At 45.1% G+C, this 14443-nt stretch overlaps 3 protein-coding genes across 3 annotated transcripts; all 3 read right to left on the bottom strand.

Moving 5' to 3' along the window:
- Positions 1–134: 134 nt before the first annotated feature.
- mrpl42 (mitochondrial ribosomal protein L42) lies at positions 135–1133 on the bottom strand. Its single transcript, XM_086103407.1, has 5 exons — positions 1020–1133; positions 728–788; positions 575–659; positions 328–491; positions 135–244 (listed from the first exon to the last, which is right to left on the bottom strand). The coding sequence occupies exons 1-5, from the start codon at positions 1096–1098 to the stop codon at positions 199–201; spliced, it is 435 nt and encodes a 144-aa protein (XP_085959533.1). The 5' UTR covers positions 1099–1133; the 3' UTR covers positions 135–198.
- Positions 1134–1782: 649 nt separating this feature from the next.
- Positions 1783–5157, bottom strand: pwp1 (PWP1 homolog, endonuclein). Its single transcript, XM_086103273.1, has 15 exons — positions 4984–5157; positions 4774–4832; positions 4563–4705; positions 4364–4449; positions 4199–4295; positions 3959–4069; positions 3754–3881; positions 3600–3670; positions 3032–3128; positions 2893–2954; positions 2723–2831; positions 2562–2652; positions 2343–2464; positions 2161–2266; positions 1783–2069 (listed from the first exon to the last, which is right to left on the bottom strand). Exons 1-15 carry the CDS (start codon positions 5047–5049, stop codon positions 1975–1977), a joined length of 1443 nt encoding a protein of 480 aa, XP_085959399.1. The 5' UTR covers positions 5050–5157; the 3' UTR covers positions 1783–1974.
- Positions 5158–5463: 306 nt separating this feature from the next.
- On the bottom strand, positions 5464–14256 carry ano6 (anoctamin 6). The gene is made up of 20 exons (XM_086103272.1): positions 13985–14256; positions 12578–12648; positions 12229–12357; positions 11628–11693; positions 10839–11129; positions 10654–10767; positions 10441–10556; positions 9353–9487; positions 9168–9273; positions 9018–9078; positions 8734–8879; positions 8571–8648; positions 8077–8305; positions 7617–7786; positions 7436–7533; positions 7221–7351; positions 6878–7083; positions 6602–6798; positions 6415–6520; positions 5464–6330 (listed from the first exon to the last, which is right to left on the bottom strand). The coding sequence occupies exons 1-20, from the start codon at positions 14073–14075 to the stop codon at positions 6106–6108; spliced, it is 2766 nt and encodes a 921-aa protein (XP_085959398.1). The 5' UTR covers positions 14076–14256; the 3' UTR covers positions 5464–6105.
- Between the last annotated feature and the right edge of the window lie 187 nt (positions 14257–14443).

The raw sequence follows: 14443 nt of genomic DNA, 5'->3' as shown, positions 1-14443 counted from the left end.
CCCCGACCCCTCACATTTGTTCTTGATTTTGCAACCAAGCCCCGCACGGATTATTGTTATGGATTTTAAACTTCTAAAAACTAATATAGCAGATCGAGACAAGTTAGGAACAAAACGGTACACTCAGGGCAAAATTATGTGCACATACATGTAGTTTATTACACAGAAAATGGCCATTTCAATTAAACATATACACAACTATCGGTCCTTTGGAGTATTGGTCTTGATGCGTCTTTTGTGGTACCTGTAAATAGCGAGAGAAATCAACAGTAAGCGTATTTAAAACAATTTCATTTTCCATAAACTGTGCATTGCATGTTGACTTACTGTCCAATCGGATACCAGCGGTGCTTGGTGGTGAAAAACATCTTGCTCAGCTCTTCTATGGTGGGACCCGGTTTGTGCCTCAGGACCTCCTTGCTGAGGTGGGCCTTCAACACCTGCTCGTGGGTTTCGGGAGGGCATCCCACCGGGTCGGGCCTCTCGATCCGCTGCAACGGAGCAAAGAGAAGGTCTATCAGAGAACAATGCAATGATCGGAATGAGAGTTATGTCTACTGTACTGCGTTCTGACCTGGGTGAGCTCATAGGGAATGTCCACGGTTGGGTGGTAGCAAACAACCGTCTTCCCGTCTGATGTCAAACCGATCTCCACGTCACTAATGGACACAGGAGATCAATTACAATCAATTACAGTATATTACAGTACACAATATAAGAACCAAACCTGCAGTCATCAATGGAAGGACCACGGATATTGGACGCATCTCGGACTGGAACCAAGCAAGCTGCAAAACAAATTGTGATATTATCACATTTAGTCACCAATAGTGAGTCGCCAATATTAAATTTGCTTTTAAAAGTCTGATTTTAATATTTTCCGCTAGTCAGCATTTCAAGCGTTTTGGCCAGCGTCAAGGTTAGCTAGCGTTAGCTTTACTCGCAATCGTTGAAGGGCAACGGCGTAGAAACAAACACGTAGATATTCTGTTTGTATGAAAACAGAAAGTAGTAATTACCTTGGAGGCGTGGTAATCTGCTGAAGTAAGCAAATTTCGTTGCAAGACTGTTTATTTTGTTCAGGTGACCCGACGCCATGCTATTTCTCCACGTACGTCACTATTTGTTTCCGGGTGACCTTGCCTCGCGGAGATTTGAAATTCATTCCGCATCATAATAGTCTTTTAAAAATACGAGTTTTAAGGTTGTCATTAATAAATAATTGGATACTTAGTAAATCAAATCAGTATGAAATATAAATGGAGCAATTTGTTGCTATAGAAAATGTTATCCTACTAACCAAAATTTTTCGGGCTACGTCCCCACCCGGAAAAAATAAAGAGACGTACACCGTGGGAAAAATGCATACATTTTAATCCGTTTGGAAATAAGACAAAATAATGTTTTATCACTATTTTTAAGTTTACTAAACTCTTATTTCACTAAATAATTACAAGTAAGTTTGAAAACAGCTGTATATTTATCAAATCATTAAAAATATATTTTTAAAATATATTTACTGACCATATTGAAAATATAATTGATCAACTGTAATCCATCTGACTATAAAACGTATAGAAATATGTTTCCATTTCCTAAGGCAATATAATGCTCTTATATGCACTTCATAACAAAATGATGACAATGTACCCAATTGCAGTATTTCATTGACTTTGTTTTTCCTATAACCTTTTCCCCACTGTGTGACTCTACTACTGCAAAAAGTGTGGTAATGAATGCAATAATAAAATCAGCCAACAAATAAGAAAACACAACAAAATATGAAGTCAGAATATTCAAAAACTGTATTTATACACTGGATATACAGAATCTAGTTTCAACACTTATAGCAGTAAATATGTATGCCATAATAGTTTGGCATTTCTGAAAATGTACAAAACACTTCACGCTTTCACCAACCAACTGGCGACTCTAACAAAATGAACGCACTTAAAGATGTGAGCTGTGATCCCACTACGAGGTGTCCATCCCTGCTGCGGCGGCAGCGCTGGATGTTTCCGATCCCGCGTTCACCACCAGGCGCTCCCGACTGCCGAACACTGAAGCCACTAGAGGTAAATATCAAACAATTTCAGAGGATCGCGACAGAGAGGTGGTTAATTCTCGACAGAGACGGAATCGGAGCGATTTTGCTCCTACCTGCTGCAACATCGCTGATATCCCAAACCCGCAAGCCGTCTCTCTGTCCCCCGAAAGCGTAAGTGAAGGGCCGATCGGGACAACACGCCGCACAGAAGACGACACCCTGCGCACGCAAACATCAAGCGTCACGCTTCTCCTTCTCCATTTGCACCGTTTTAATCAATCCGCACAAGCCCTACCATTTTCATGTCCCTCGAATGCACCAGAATTGGTTTGTCGCTCAAAACGTCCCAGACCTTGACATGCTTGTCTGCCGACGATGTGACCAAGCAGCCTTTAATCTGGCTGCTGAGATCCAAACCTAAACACACGGAATGCAAAGTTGTTTCAGCGGGAAGAAACAGAGCAAAAGAAAAAAACAACTTCATACTCGAATCAATTTGTTTTTCCACGCACACCTGACACTTCGTCGTCGTGTGCCTTGAGTGTGAAAACGGGTTTATCGGCACGAGCGTCCAGACAGTACACAAAGCCGTCCTCTGTGCTGGCCTGAAACACAATCACGGATCACCGCAGCCATTCCGTATATTTGTCCCTGGAATAACCGAGTGGCGCCTACCAGGAAGTTACACGGTGAAAAATGGTTCCACACCAGGCGCTCGACTTGAGCGCTGAATCGCCAGGAGCGGCAGCCCTCCGGGCTGCGGCAGTCGTACAGTAGGGCCGTCCTACAAGGACAGCACAGTTTCCAAACGCGGCTTCTTCCAACAGATTTAACACGTGACGTACTTGTCATATGATCCTGACAGGAGAGTCTGTGCCTCAAACGGGTGGAAAGTCAACGTCTGAACCTGGATGACGAAAACAAGTGCGGCGGTTAGGTGTGCGAGGTCGATTCAAGAATCAACCCGCTCAATCGGCGCCGTACTTTATCAGTGTGTCTGCGCAGCGTGGTGGCGGGTTTGCCTCGACTCAGATCCCACAAAATGACCGTCTCATCCGCCGAGCCGCTGGCCAGGACATTCCTGAGAATCAAAACGGGACACGTAATCACAAAATCACGGCATTTGGGAACATTGTTGTCGCAAGCCATTTGCATTTGCGGGATGCTGAGGGCAGATCGAGGCAATGGTAAGTACCTTTGATTGACATCGCAGTCAAAACAGGAATAACAAAGTTGCCGTCGTAAAAGTAAAATACAGCCCCCCAAAAGTTAAATACATTCTGAACAGATATGATCAAATATAAACCCAGTAGGGTTCAAAGCAAACACGGTGCATCAGCATTTGTCTGTTATGCTGCAAATCCATGTTCAAAACTTAAATGTGACACGGCTGAAATTTGTCAAAGGTTGATTTTTAAGAGACGCCAAAATGCAGTTTGCTGGCCAAATAACCGCATTAAAAAAATACCTGTGCTCAAGAAAAAAACTAGGGCACATTTATCTTGATAATCTACAGAAATGACATTTCTGTATATACATTGTACTTACTGACCTGACCAGTTTGTTCCAGGATAAATCCAACACGGCATCGGTGTGTCCCTCCACAAGCTCCGCTGATGCACCCTAAAATCCACCAAAACAGGGGTGCAACTCAAGTCAAACATTTTGCAGACAGAAAAATGCATGTACATTAAAAAAAGAAAAACCTTCTTGCTCTTTTTCTTCTTGGCCGCCTTTTTGCTGCCCAACGAGAAGACGGGCTCCAGGCAGTCCACCACATCCAGGTCCCACACGTCGATCTGCGGCGTCATGTTGCCCACCGCGGCGTAGTTGGCTGGACAGAGCGGGGGGAAAATTACCTTTCGCGCCAACTCTACGATACCAAACCTGACAACCGAGGTTTTATCTTACATCGAGCTTCCTCAGGGTTTGGGTCGAAGTTGAGCCACTCGATGCTTAGCGGGTATGCTGGCAGCAAGATGTCGTGGTGCACGTACAGAGAGTCCTCCTCAGCATTGTACACTGGCAATATTGAGGGGGATAAAAAAATTCACTGAGCACTAATCGGCAGCTCACGAATGAAACGAGTTGTCCGATTAATCATTTCAACTCTGCTTGATAATTTTCACTGGTTTCACATCTGATGCTTACCATAGACTTCCAGGTTGCAGCAGTCCTTGTCAGCCTTGCCGCACAGGACGAGGTTGTCGGTGGGCTTAATTTGGAAGTCATCTCGCTCATATTGATCCTAAAAATGACACCAAATGTCAATGTTATATTCCGAATGGTTCGTCTTCATCCGGGTGTTCAACTCACAGTGTCTTTGAGCGTGATGTAAGGGTCTTCTTCATTTGAGCTGAAGACGGTGAGACCTGCCAGGCTGTCACCGAGGTTGGATGCCACTATACAGTTTCAAAAATAAAAAACGCCAATGTACCTTGTATGTATGTTCTGACAAATATCCTTTCTTCTGATTTACTTAATAGATTCAACAAAATGTGATCAAAGCTCTTACCTATATCTTCTTCATCATATTTATCCAAGCCGTATTCCGCAAGTTCATCCTCGTCTTCATTTTGCACTTCGGCAACATCGCCAACATCCTCGTCTGCAACAATGCCGCCATCCTCCTCTTCATCTTCATCTGCTGCTTGTGCCCTGATTTAAAAAATAATAATTCAGAAATGTAAGCACATATCGATGAAAAAAATTGCACGTAAACGCACCCCAGCTCCTCTTTTGCCTCATTGATGATCCGTTGCAACTCCTCCTGGCTCAACTGAACCTGTCAAAAGAATAGTCAACTTCATAAACATAATAATTTACAGATCCAACTTTCAGGATTCTGTCAATCAAACAGATGGACAGGGCCTTGTTGACATCAGCGCTCGGTAGGCTAACGCTAGCGAACTAATCGTTCCGATGACTTTACTTACTTTGTCCGGGGTTTCCTTGGCAGCGCCTCGCTTCACCCATCCGACACATGTAATCTGAGAACTCATGATGTAAACCAACCCACTTGTAAAAAAAATTGGCTCTCTATTGTGAAGAAATTATAGATTGTTAACCAAATCGCATACGGAACTAAATTTGCCAACAAGCCATGTGGTTTGTGCGCATGCTGATGACGTCGGAGCGTCGCAACGCAAGACACATCCGCCTGCTTACAAATGGCGGACTATTATATACAGCAATAATAATAATAATAATAAAGGGAACACTTAAACAATGTAACTCCAAGTGTTCTCTGAAAATTTTAGCAGTATATTTTAATAATGTAGTTTCTGTTGTGTTAAATCTCCATTTAAGCGGCCATTTAAATTCCGTTACACTGACTAAAGGTCAAGAAAACAACAATGAAAACTCCCAAGATGAAGCAATTTTGCTTGAGTACACAAAAATGACTTACAACACACTTTTTCTTCATAAAACAATTTAATAACTGTATAGAAAAAGCAAATGAGCATATACAGAAGCGAGAGGCCCTTTATAGTGGTTATGGTACCATCTTAAGCGTGGCAATAATACAGCAGAGGTATTGTAGATAATGGTTTTGACACAGGTTTCAACATGCAGTCAAAATAATGTGCAGTGCAGTGGTCACATAATTGAAACCCCGTCCATAAAAAAAAGAAAATTCCTCATTTTGACAGAACCTCAATCGGACTTTGGGAAAGTGACGTATCGACCTTCTGTAAACGTTCAAATTTTGGACAGACTTCACACAAAGACTCTTTTGCTGCTAAAATAATCAAAAATTCTCATCTCGCAAACACTATCCTGATTCGTTCTCTCATGGACTCCTTCTGTAGGTATACATTGTGAGATGATAGTAAAATAAAAAACAAAGTGTAATCTCGATGGCTTTCAATAATACTGAAATATGTCAGAATTTAAGAAGAGCAAAGCTTATCATGTGACCTGTCCGTAAAATCAATAGCAACGTTACATAATTTTCTCCTTTCTCTGTTCCAGCACACGAGCAGCATTTCTCCTTATTGTCCAACGTACTTCCTTATTAAATTGTCCGTTTTGTTCACTCAGTCATTCGCAAAAATTCAAAATCCCAAATCCAGCCCGATTTCATCGTTGGCCATCCTGCCGTCGGAGTTCTTGTGCGTGACGTCGAGGGCCGGCTTCAGGCGCTTGGTGACCAGTTTGAGGTTGGTCTCGTGCAGGATGACCTGCGTCAGGTACTTCTCCCGCTTCATTTGCTCTCTGACGGCGTACGGCACGTCGGGGATGACGTAGGACAGGATGAACTTGGTCAGGTAAACGATGTGCTGTCAACAGACATCCATTAGTAACTCAAAAGCGATTTTTGGGTCGTGGGGGGGAAGGTGAGACCTCCTGCTTGTGTTCTTTACCTCAACAACGATTATAAATGCCATTTTGGCAGCGATCACATGCCAGTAGTAGATGTTGTATTCATACTCCTTCGGGTGTCCGGGAGGGTAGCGGAAATCTCGATACCTGAGAAGAAAAACAAATGTGCGGTGGAAGTACTCCAGCCACTTCTGCCGTGAGCCGCATGTGGCGATGTCCGCGTCGTACCTGCAGGTGGTGATGTTGTACGGCGCGCTCAGCGGCCTGCTGTAGTTGGAGAAGTCGCTGATGTTGAAGACGGACAGGGAGCTTTCGATGTAGCCCCGCATGGTTTGAGAGCCATGCTCCCCGTACGGGTACACGGAGAAAGACCAGTAGTAGACCAGCCGCGGGATCATGTCGGAGGTGAAGGCGATGATCATCGCCTGAGCGCCACGCGGAAGAACGCGCGATTGGTGACGATCGCACGGTCGGGGACGTTCGGCGAGAAGGACGGCAACTCACGTTGGTGGCGACGGCCAGGATGGCGACGCCTTGCAGGATGGGCTGCCAGGCGCCGATGTCCTGGGCCTTCTCGGGAACGATGCGGCGGAACTGCGTGGTGATTTTCCAGGCGTCCACGCGGATTTCAAACAGGTTGTTGACCAACGCCAGGACCGGAGCCAGGGGGAAGGAGGCCACGAAGAGGGTGACGAAGCCAAACTGGATGACTGCGTGAGCGGGAAAAAAAAATTAAATAAATACACAATGAAATAATTCCACCCATAGCGTGCTCAGCGGTCCTCTATTAGGGTCTACTTTTGTCTAAACGGCGCTCGCCCGCTTTGGCGTCTTTGCTTGTGCTCACCCATTTCCAGGTACTCATAGAAGAGTCCCAACTTGGACATTGGCTGAAGCTGGTAGTCCTGCTCCCAGCGAGGAATCACCTTCTGAGACGACGCGCGGGTGCATTTGCGGAAGATCACATTTTTCACCCACCTGCGAGACGCACAGGTGAGGTCGTAGTTCGGGTCAGCTGTTTTTTGCCATACCGGCTCTGATTGAGTATTTGTACTTTCTTACGGTAAGAGGACCTCTTGGATGTTGTTCCAGATGGCTTTCCCGCCCATGATGATTGACAGCTGAGTGGTCAGTTCAATCAGACAACCACCGGGATCACACTGGTGACAAAACAAAAAGCCCACAACGCAAATTCAGACATTTTCAAAGAGTACATAGGCAAGAAGAGGAGGACAAATCTCACCTCCTCGTTACGGTATTTTCCCAAGAGGTAGACGGGTCGCCCGGGATAGCCGACGGCTTTCCCTTTGGCAAAGGCGATGTAGAAACAAGACGAGTAGTAGTTGACGAATTGGAAGAGGAACATCTTGAGCGTCAGGCTGTTCTCGTAGTCCGTCTTGGTCCTTGGCAGCTCTGTTCAGTCAGAAAATGTATCTCAAATCATCTTTCCCCATTGGAATGAATAAGAATGCCATTAATTCGCTCCCCTGACCCCGAAAAAAAATGTGCTCTTTCTTTAACTCATTCAGTACCAGCCAATTCTAGACCAAGTCTGAAAAGACGTTTAAAAACGTCTTTGGGAGTGAATGAGTTAATAAGGAGACTAGCACTCTGTAATATTGTACAAACAACACATGCCCGCGTCTTGTTAGTTTACATTTTATAGGGTTTAAAGATGACAAGGTTCGGCCTCAGCGACCCACCGAAGTTGGTGATCCAGATGGCGACCCGCTCGTACAGCATGTTGAGAATCATGATGACCACGAAGCTGATGAGCGAGGCCGTGACCGCCGTGGCCATCTGCGGCGTCACGTACTCCTTGAGGGGCTCCAGCTCCTTCAGGTCCTGCGCTCGCAGCCTGGCCGAGAAAGCGAAGAAGGCGGCCAGGCGGTACACGGTGATGGCCACGATGGAGGCCAGGATGAGCAGGATCTGTGACGCAAATATCAAAATTGGATCACGATGGAGTTTGGACTCGAAGGAAAAGAATCGTGGCAGACGTAGAGAATGACATTTCCGGAGAAATTGTGTGTGGAGGCTGGAAGGCTGAATGAAAAGACACGGAATGATGTGGAATGATTTGGAATGATACACAATGCCTAGGCAATTTTATCGGTGAAAAATGTCAAATCTGTGGGAATTTTTGTACATTTTTTTTTCAACTTAGTGCTGTAGAATAACAAATATTTTTTATTACCCAGAATAAAACTGTCCCTATTCCTATTGACACTCGAACGCATCGTCCGCAGGCTGTGTAGGGCACTTTTTCCTTCACCTAAATCACACACACACAACAAAAACCACTGTAAGCTTTTGACACACTGCCACCAAACCGAGATGACGCCAAGAGCGCAACTCACCCCCGTGACTGGGTTTTTCCTCTCGTATATACACTTGGCCTCATACTCAGGCCGGGGCGTCTCCTGCTGCTCCAGGAACTCCACCGTGTCCCACTGGTATTCCAGCTCGGCCTGGTAGCGCTTCCAAAATTCCAGAAACAGCGTCACTGCGAGCGAGGAAGTGAAAGCAGACATTAACTGCTGATTAGCGGCACGTCTGAGTCATGTTTAACAAAAAAAAAAAACATGAGAAAGCGTCCTTGGCATTGAATGAGTGACTAAAAAAATGCGCTCGAGTGACCTACCCCAGATCGCCATGAAAACTGCAAACACCAAGGTGCCAAAATTGTCAAATATGCACAGTTTCTACAAAACAGAACCATCAAGTTCAAGCCCGATAGCTCGAAACTTTTCACACGCGATGATGCGATCATACGGCACAGAAAAATTCTGACCTTTGAAGCTTCACAGGTGCTGTTTAACCGCCAGTATTTGCACTCCTGGTCGCACTGCGGGCACATCACTATTTTGCCGCCAATCTCCGGGTCGCACACCTCTTTGCTAGCAAACACGAGACGGCAGAAACCTCATCGGAATGAACTCACAGTCGAGATGAAGACCGAATAGAGGAGCACTGTACCTCCACGTGCTGGTTTCTTGTGTTTTGTATCCGTATATGAAACAACTGAGACCCACAATAGCGGCCAGGGCCAGCATGATGGTGTAGAAGCCCAACCAGGCGAAGTAAATTCCAATTTTCTCGCCGTAGTACTTCCTGTGAAGTCCAAGAGAAAGCTAATAATCAGTTTTTATATTTATTTTTTAAATATTTACATTTTTGGAATGTATTTTTTTCTATCGGTTATTCAGCTAAAAACTGATTTAGCATGACGAAGCAAGAAAATCTGCGTCAGAGGAACGGCTTTGAAAGGTGGGGTCTGGCCCGGTGAGTGACGTGGGAGCCAAAGTAAAACAAACAAAATAACTCAAAGTAAAATTGAAAAAAAAAAGTTTTCGTTCATGAAAATGAAATAAGAACAAGAATGCTTTTTGAAAAGACTCGAACCCACTGCAACTACATTTTACATTTATAAAACTAAAACTCACTTCAAAGAGCAAAAATGCTCTTTGTGTTGCATAACCACAACTATAGCATATACAGGTATCTAAAAATAACTAAAACTAAAACTAAAAGTAACACTAATAAAAGCTAAACTAAATGATGCAATCTAATTTCTGATCCGCTTTATCCTCACAAGGGTCAAAGGGCATGCTAGAGCCTATCCCAGCTGTCTTCGGGCAGTAGGCGGAGTCCACCCTGAACTGGTTGCCCGCCAATCGCAGGGCCCACAAAGACGAACAACCATCCGCGCTCACACTCGCACCTTGGGACAGTTTATAGTGTCCCATTAAACTGCCATGCATATTTTTGGAATGTGGGAGGAAACCGGAGTACCCGAAGAAAACCCACGCAGGCACGGGTAGAACATGCAAAATTCCCTACAGGAAGGCGGGAGCCAGAATCGAACCCTGCACCTCTGCACTGTGAGGCGAACTCGCAAACCGGTCTACCGCCGGGCCAACTTGATGCAATTTCAATTAACCCTTTCACGCACCCGAATACCTGTAGTAACCGCTGTGCCTGAAAGGGTTAAAAAAAAACAACAACCCCAAAACGAGCAAACCCGCTTTAAAATCTCAAACGAACTGAATTGTGTAACAAGTCACCTTATGAGGTCTAGTGGCTGCATCTTGTAGAAGCTTTTGGGGTGAGCCCATTCGCTGTAGAGGCGGAACCTTTCGTTGGGGCAGCCTTCTTCTTGCGACTTCACATTAAACCTACACTGGCTCAACATGCGAAACGGGGGATGAACCTCCAAGGGAAATGCCCCCCACCCCACCCTATGAGCAAAGGTCCCACAAGTGAGCGTCGACACTTACATCATGGAGGGGATAGGCACCTTTGTAAACGCCGCCGTCCAATAATTTCCGGATGCCGAATTTCTTCATGCTGCCTCGTATCTCATAGGGGGCTCGACTCAAGATGTAATAAGCCTGCGAGTGAGCATTGCGGATGTTTTATCGTGACGCCGTTCGCCCCCGCCATCTTAAAGCCGGACGCTCACCATCCTGCTGCGCATGGACGAGGTGAAGAAAACATCCCGGTCCTTGACGTAGAAGTACTCCAGGCGGTCTTTCTCAAAGGGGGCGGTGAAGAACTCGGCCTCCTTGCTGATCAGGCTCTCGTCCGGGTAGAAGGGCTTGGTGACCACCGACAGCCAGTGCCACCACGGCGAGCGCTGCGACGACAGGTCGTTGGGCTGGATGGGCAACTTGATGTGCAGCACCTCGGCGTACGTGCACAGCGTGTCCCACGGCATGTGCACTTTGACGAACACCAGGTTGTCGTCCGCCACCTGGATGGGAGCCGTGGCGGACTTTGAGTTATTTCAAGCGAGCTGACGATATGTATCCGTTTGGAATATTTCGAAACGCTGCACTCAATAATTGATCGAGTTGAATCAAAATCAGAGTTTAAAAAACATTTTTGGGAAATTATTTCTTCCATGAATAATTTAGCCCTTTTTTCTAAAATATAGAATATATTCAATGCATTTTTATTGATTTTGTCTTTTCATTGGCATTTCATAATCTCATTAATTTACTGTAAATCGAAATTAAATGCATCAGTAAATAAAAACGAGCCCGTATTATTTTTCTACTATTAAAATGAACTTTTTTTTTTTTTTTGCTGAAAACAGAAAATCTTTTCATTAAAAAAAAAGTATTGTAAATAACAACACCCAATTTTGTGGTCAAATAATCCAATCATATTTTTGGGTTAAAAAAAAAAAAGGTTAATTAAGTGGAATGAAATGAATTAAGAATCAAATGAAAAATGTGCAGCCACTTACAGATCGTGTGGCCTCCAATTCCATGCCCATTTTCATCAGGCTGGCCTCAAAGTATTCCCGCCGTCTCTGCGCGAGAGGAAGAGGCCTCATTATCGTGCACCGAAAAACAGCAGCACCGTTTGCTACGGCCCGAGCCGATCGAACGCCAGACCCTTAAGAAGCGCACTTAGATGCAGCGAAACTAACAAGTGACTAAAGGACAATCCAAATGGCAAACTTGCATAGTTACTCACTTACTTGGAGATGGACATAAGCACCTTACAAAGATTAAAAGCTCACAGATATTCTTCGGTTGTCAAGAAAAGAGCAACTTGATGATAAATACGGACGTCTGTGGCGCATCTAATCCGATGCAAAATGAAAACTCCCTGTGCAAATAGAGAGTCCAGAGTCAATAGTGTTGGAACACAGCACTCACAGGACTTCAAAGTTAAATACAACTGAGCTGTACTCGACTGCATGTAAAGTAAAAAAAAATGTTTTTAATAAAAAAATTTAAAAATTAAATTAAATTAAAAAAGTGTGGTGCATGTCCTAAATTTAATTTGTAATTTCGATTCGGCATTTCGTTGAGACCTCACTCTTGAGAATCACCAAGTACCTTTCGCCGTGCAAAAGTGTGTCTCTTATCAAACTCCTTCCTGTCCTCGTCCTCGTAGACCAGGATGAAGTCGATGCGGCGGACGCCGTCGTTGAAGAAAAGCGAATCGGGCTTGCCGTTGAAGTCGGCCTGCGGGCAAGAGCGCGGCTCGTTAGGTAAGTCGGCCGGTTGGTACTCGTACTCGGCGTACATGTCGGAGAGGAACGGCCGGCGCCGTTGTCCGCTGAGGGTTTTAAATGCCGTCGCGCTTGATGCAAGGCGATGCGGGATGAGCAAACATGACGACAGCCTCCGTGTGAACATGAACATGGCAAAGGCACGTGTCATGAATCTGGAATCTGTAACTCACCAGTTGCACTTTAACGACCGTCGAGCCTTCCTGAATTCCGTGATACGTTGGCAGAAACTCTTCGGGGTAAACTGTAAAGGCAAAAAAAAAAATAAGATTGACGAACCCTTTCATGCCCCAATAATGATAACCTGCAATCTGATGACAGGACAGGCTGTCTACTGTTGTAACCGCTGTCCCTGAAAGGGTTTAAAATCAGACAGAAACGGAATATTAAATCCTTTACATTTTGCCAGGGGCGCCTGTCATGTGCATTAAAAAAAAAAAACTGCAATATCAGTAAATGTGATTATCTACAGAGGCAAGCCTCACCACTTCCTCTCAAGCGCATCCGATTGCCGGGCTGCAATCACATTGACGCAACAAATGCATTCTTTGAGTATTATTTATCTCAGCTCGGGGTCGCACGTTCGGACATGCAGCCAGGCCCGGTGGATGCCCTCCCCATCGTGAACACGACTTCCTGTCTGTGTTTCAGCAGGGGAGGCTCACATGTTTCTACTTTCCCGTGCGTGGTGTCAGTTCAAGATCATCATAAAGCGACAAGAATGGACTTTGTGTTGCCATGTTTTCAGTCTTAATAATGCCCCCTCGGCGTGCGAGTGTGAATAATTGATGAGCCTTGAAAGCCAAGTGCGCTAATTGATGTTCGTTAGGTTTGGGAGGGGGATCAATAACATCTTCCTTGTGGGAGCACCCTGTGAAATTTGTTTGCACTATCTGCGGCAAGGGGAATGTGAAAAATTTCAAATGGTGCATGTTGGTAGATAAGCAAAATTTATGCCACGGGACGTCTTCTGGATTTTTGTATACGTTACGAAATGAAAAGGTTTGCTCTAGATTGTCCATAGATGTGAATGTTTGTCTGTCAGACAAGCGCTACAGAAATAGATTGACAACATCGATTGCCACAAAGCGTGGCGCCTGTCAGCGGCGCAAGCAAACACGTTTCCCCCTTTAAAGACAGGTTGGACTCCATTCTGTCCAACTTCTACGATCCAGCACCGTTCCACTCAAGGAATGGAAGCAACAACAAACCAACGGTTGCTAAGCAGAACCACAACATCCAGGAAAATGTCAGGGGGCCCATGTGACATCCCTGAGGGACACGAAAGCGGTGTTTTGTTTTTTTGTTTTTTTTAATTCGAGGATGGAGACACGCCCCCACTGGGATAAAACTTCAACTCGTGTTGCCAGGCAGTCACAACAACACAGTTTAAACCACTGCAAATGTTAATCCCCCAAGTTTGCACACTGATTTCCTGATTTCAACACACTTTTGTGGAGGAATGACTCACGGGGCACGCAACTGACTTCCTCTACCATCTGTGTGAACGATGGCCAGTTGATACAATACAAAGATACAATAAAAGTTTAAAAAGCAGCTCGAGTGTTTTTTTTTCTCACCGACGTCTTCTTCTATCATTTCCAAGCGGGCATCTCCCTCCAATTCCTCGGCGTCAGAGAGGGACTCCATCTCCAGGATGTCGTTCTCCATTTTCGACTCCCTCGCGAAAGTTTTCGCTTCTGCGCCCCCCTCCCTAGCTCGTTTGGATGTCACAGCAGGTTAACGGTGGCGTCTCGCGTACATTCTTATGATAGTTTCGCAACACTGACCAACCGTTTGGTACACTTTAGACCAAGTTGAGACTTGAGAGAAGCGGTAAGAAACGGGTGGGGTCGAAGGAGGAGGCGCTATGTTCCATTTTCCACCGGAACTCCAAACTTGGTGAAATATGATGACGTCAGAGCCAGTTGGCAATCCAAGATGGCAGCCCCCGTGAAATCGTTTGTACGTGATTACAGTGTGAAGCATATTAAATCTATAATCTCTAATTTTATGAAAACAAATGGAAAAAACCCAAC

Source organism: Hippocampus guttulatus, chromosome 22, assembly GCF_054856545.1.
Source record: "Hippocampus guttulatus isolate MCC_2025c chromosome 22, RoL_Hgut_1.0, whole genome shotgun sequence".
Taxonomy (NCBI): domain Eukaryota; kingdom Metazoa; phylum Chordata; class Actinopteri; order Syngnathiformes; family Syngnathidae; genus Hippocampus; species Hippocampus guttulatus.
Note: the sequence above shows the minus strand (reverse complement) of the source record. Positions and strands in the feature narration are given on the sequence as shown.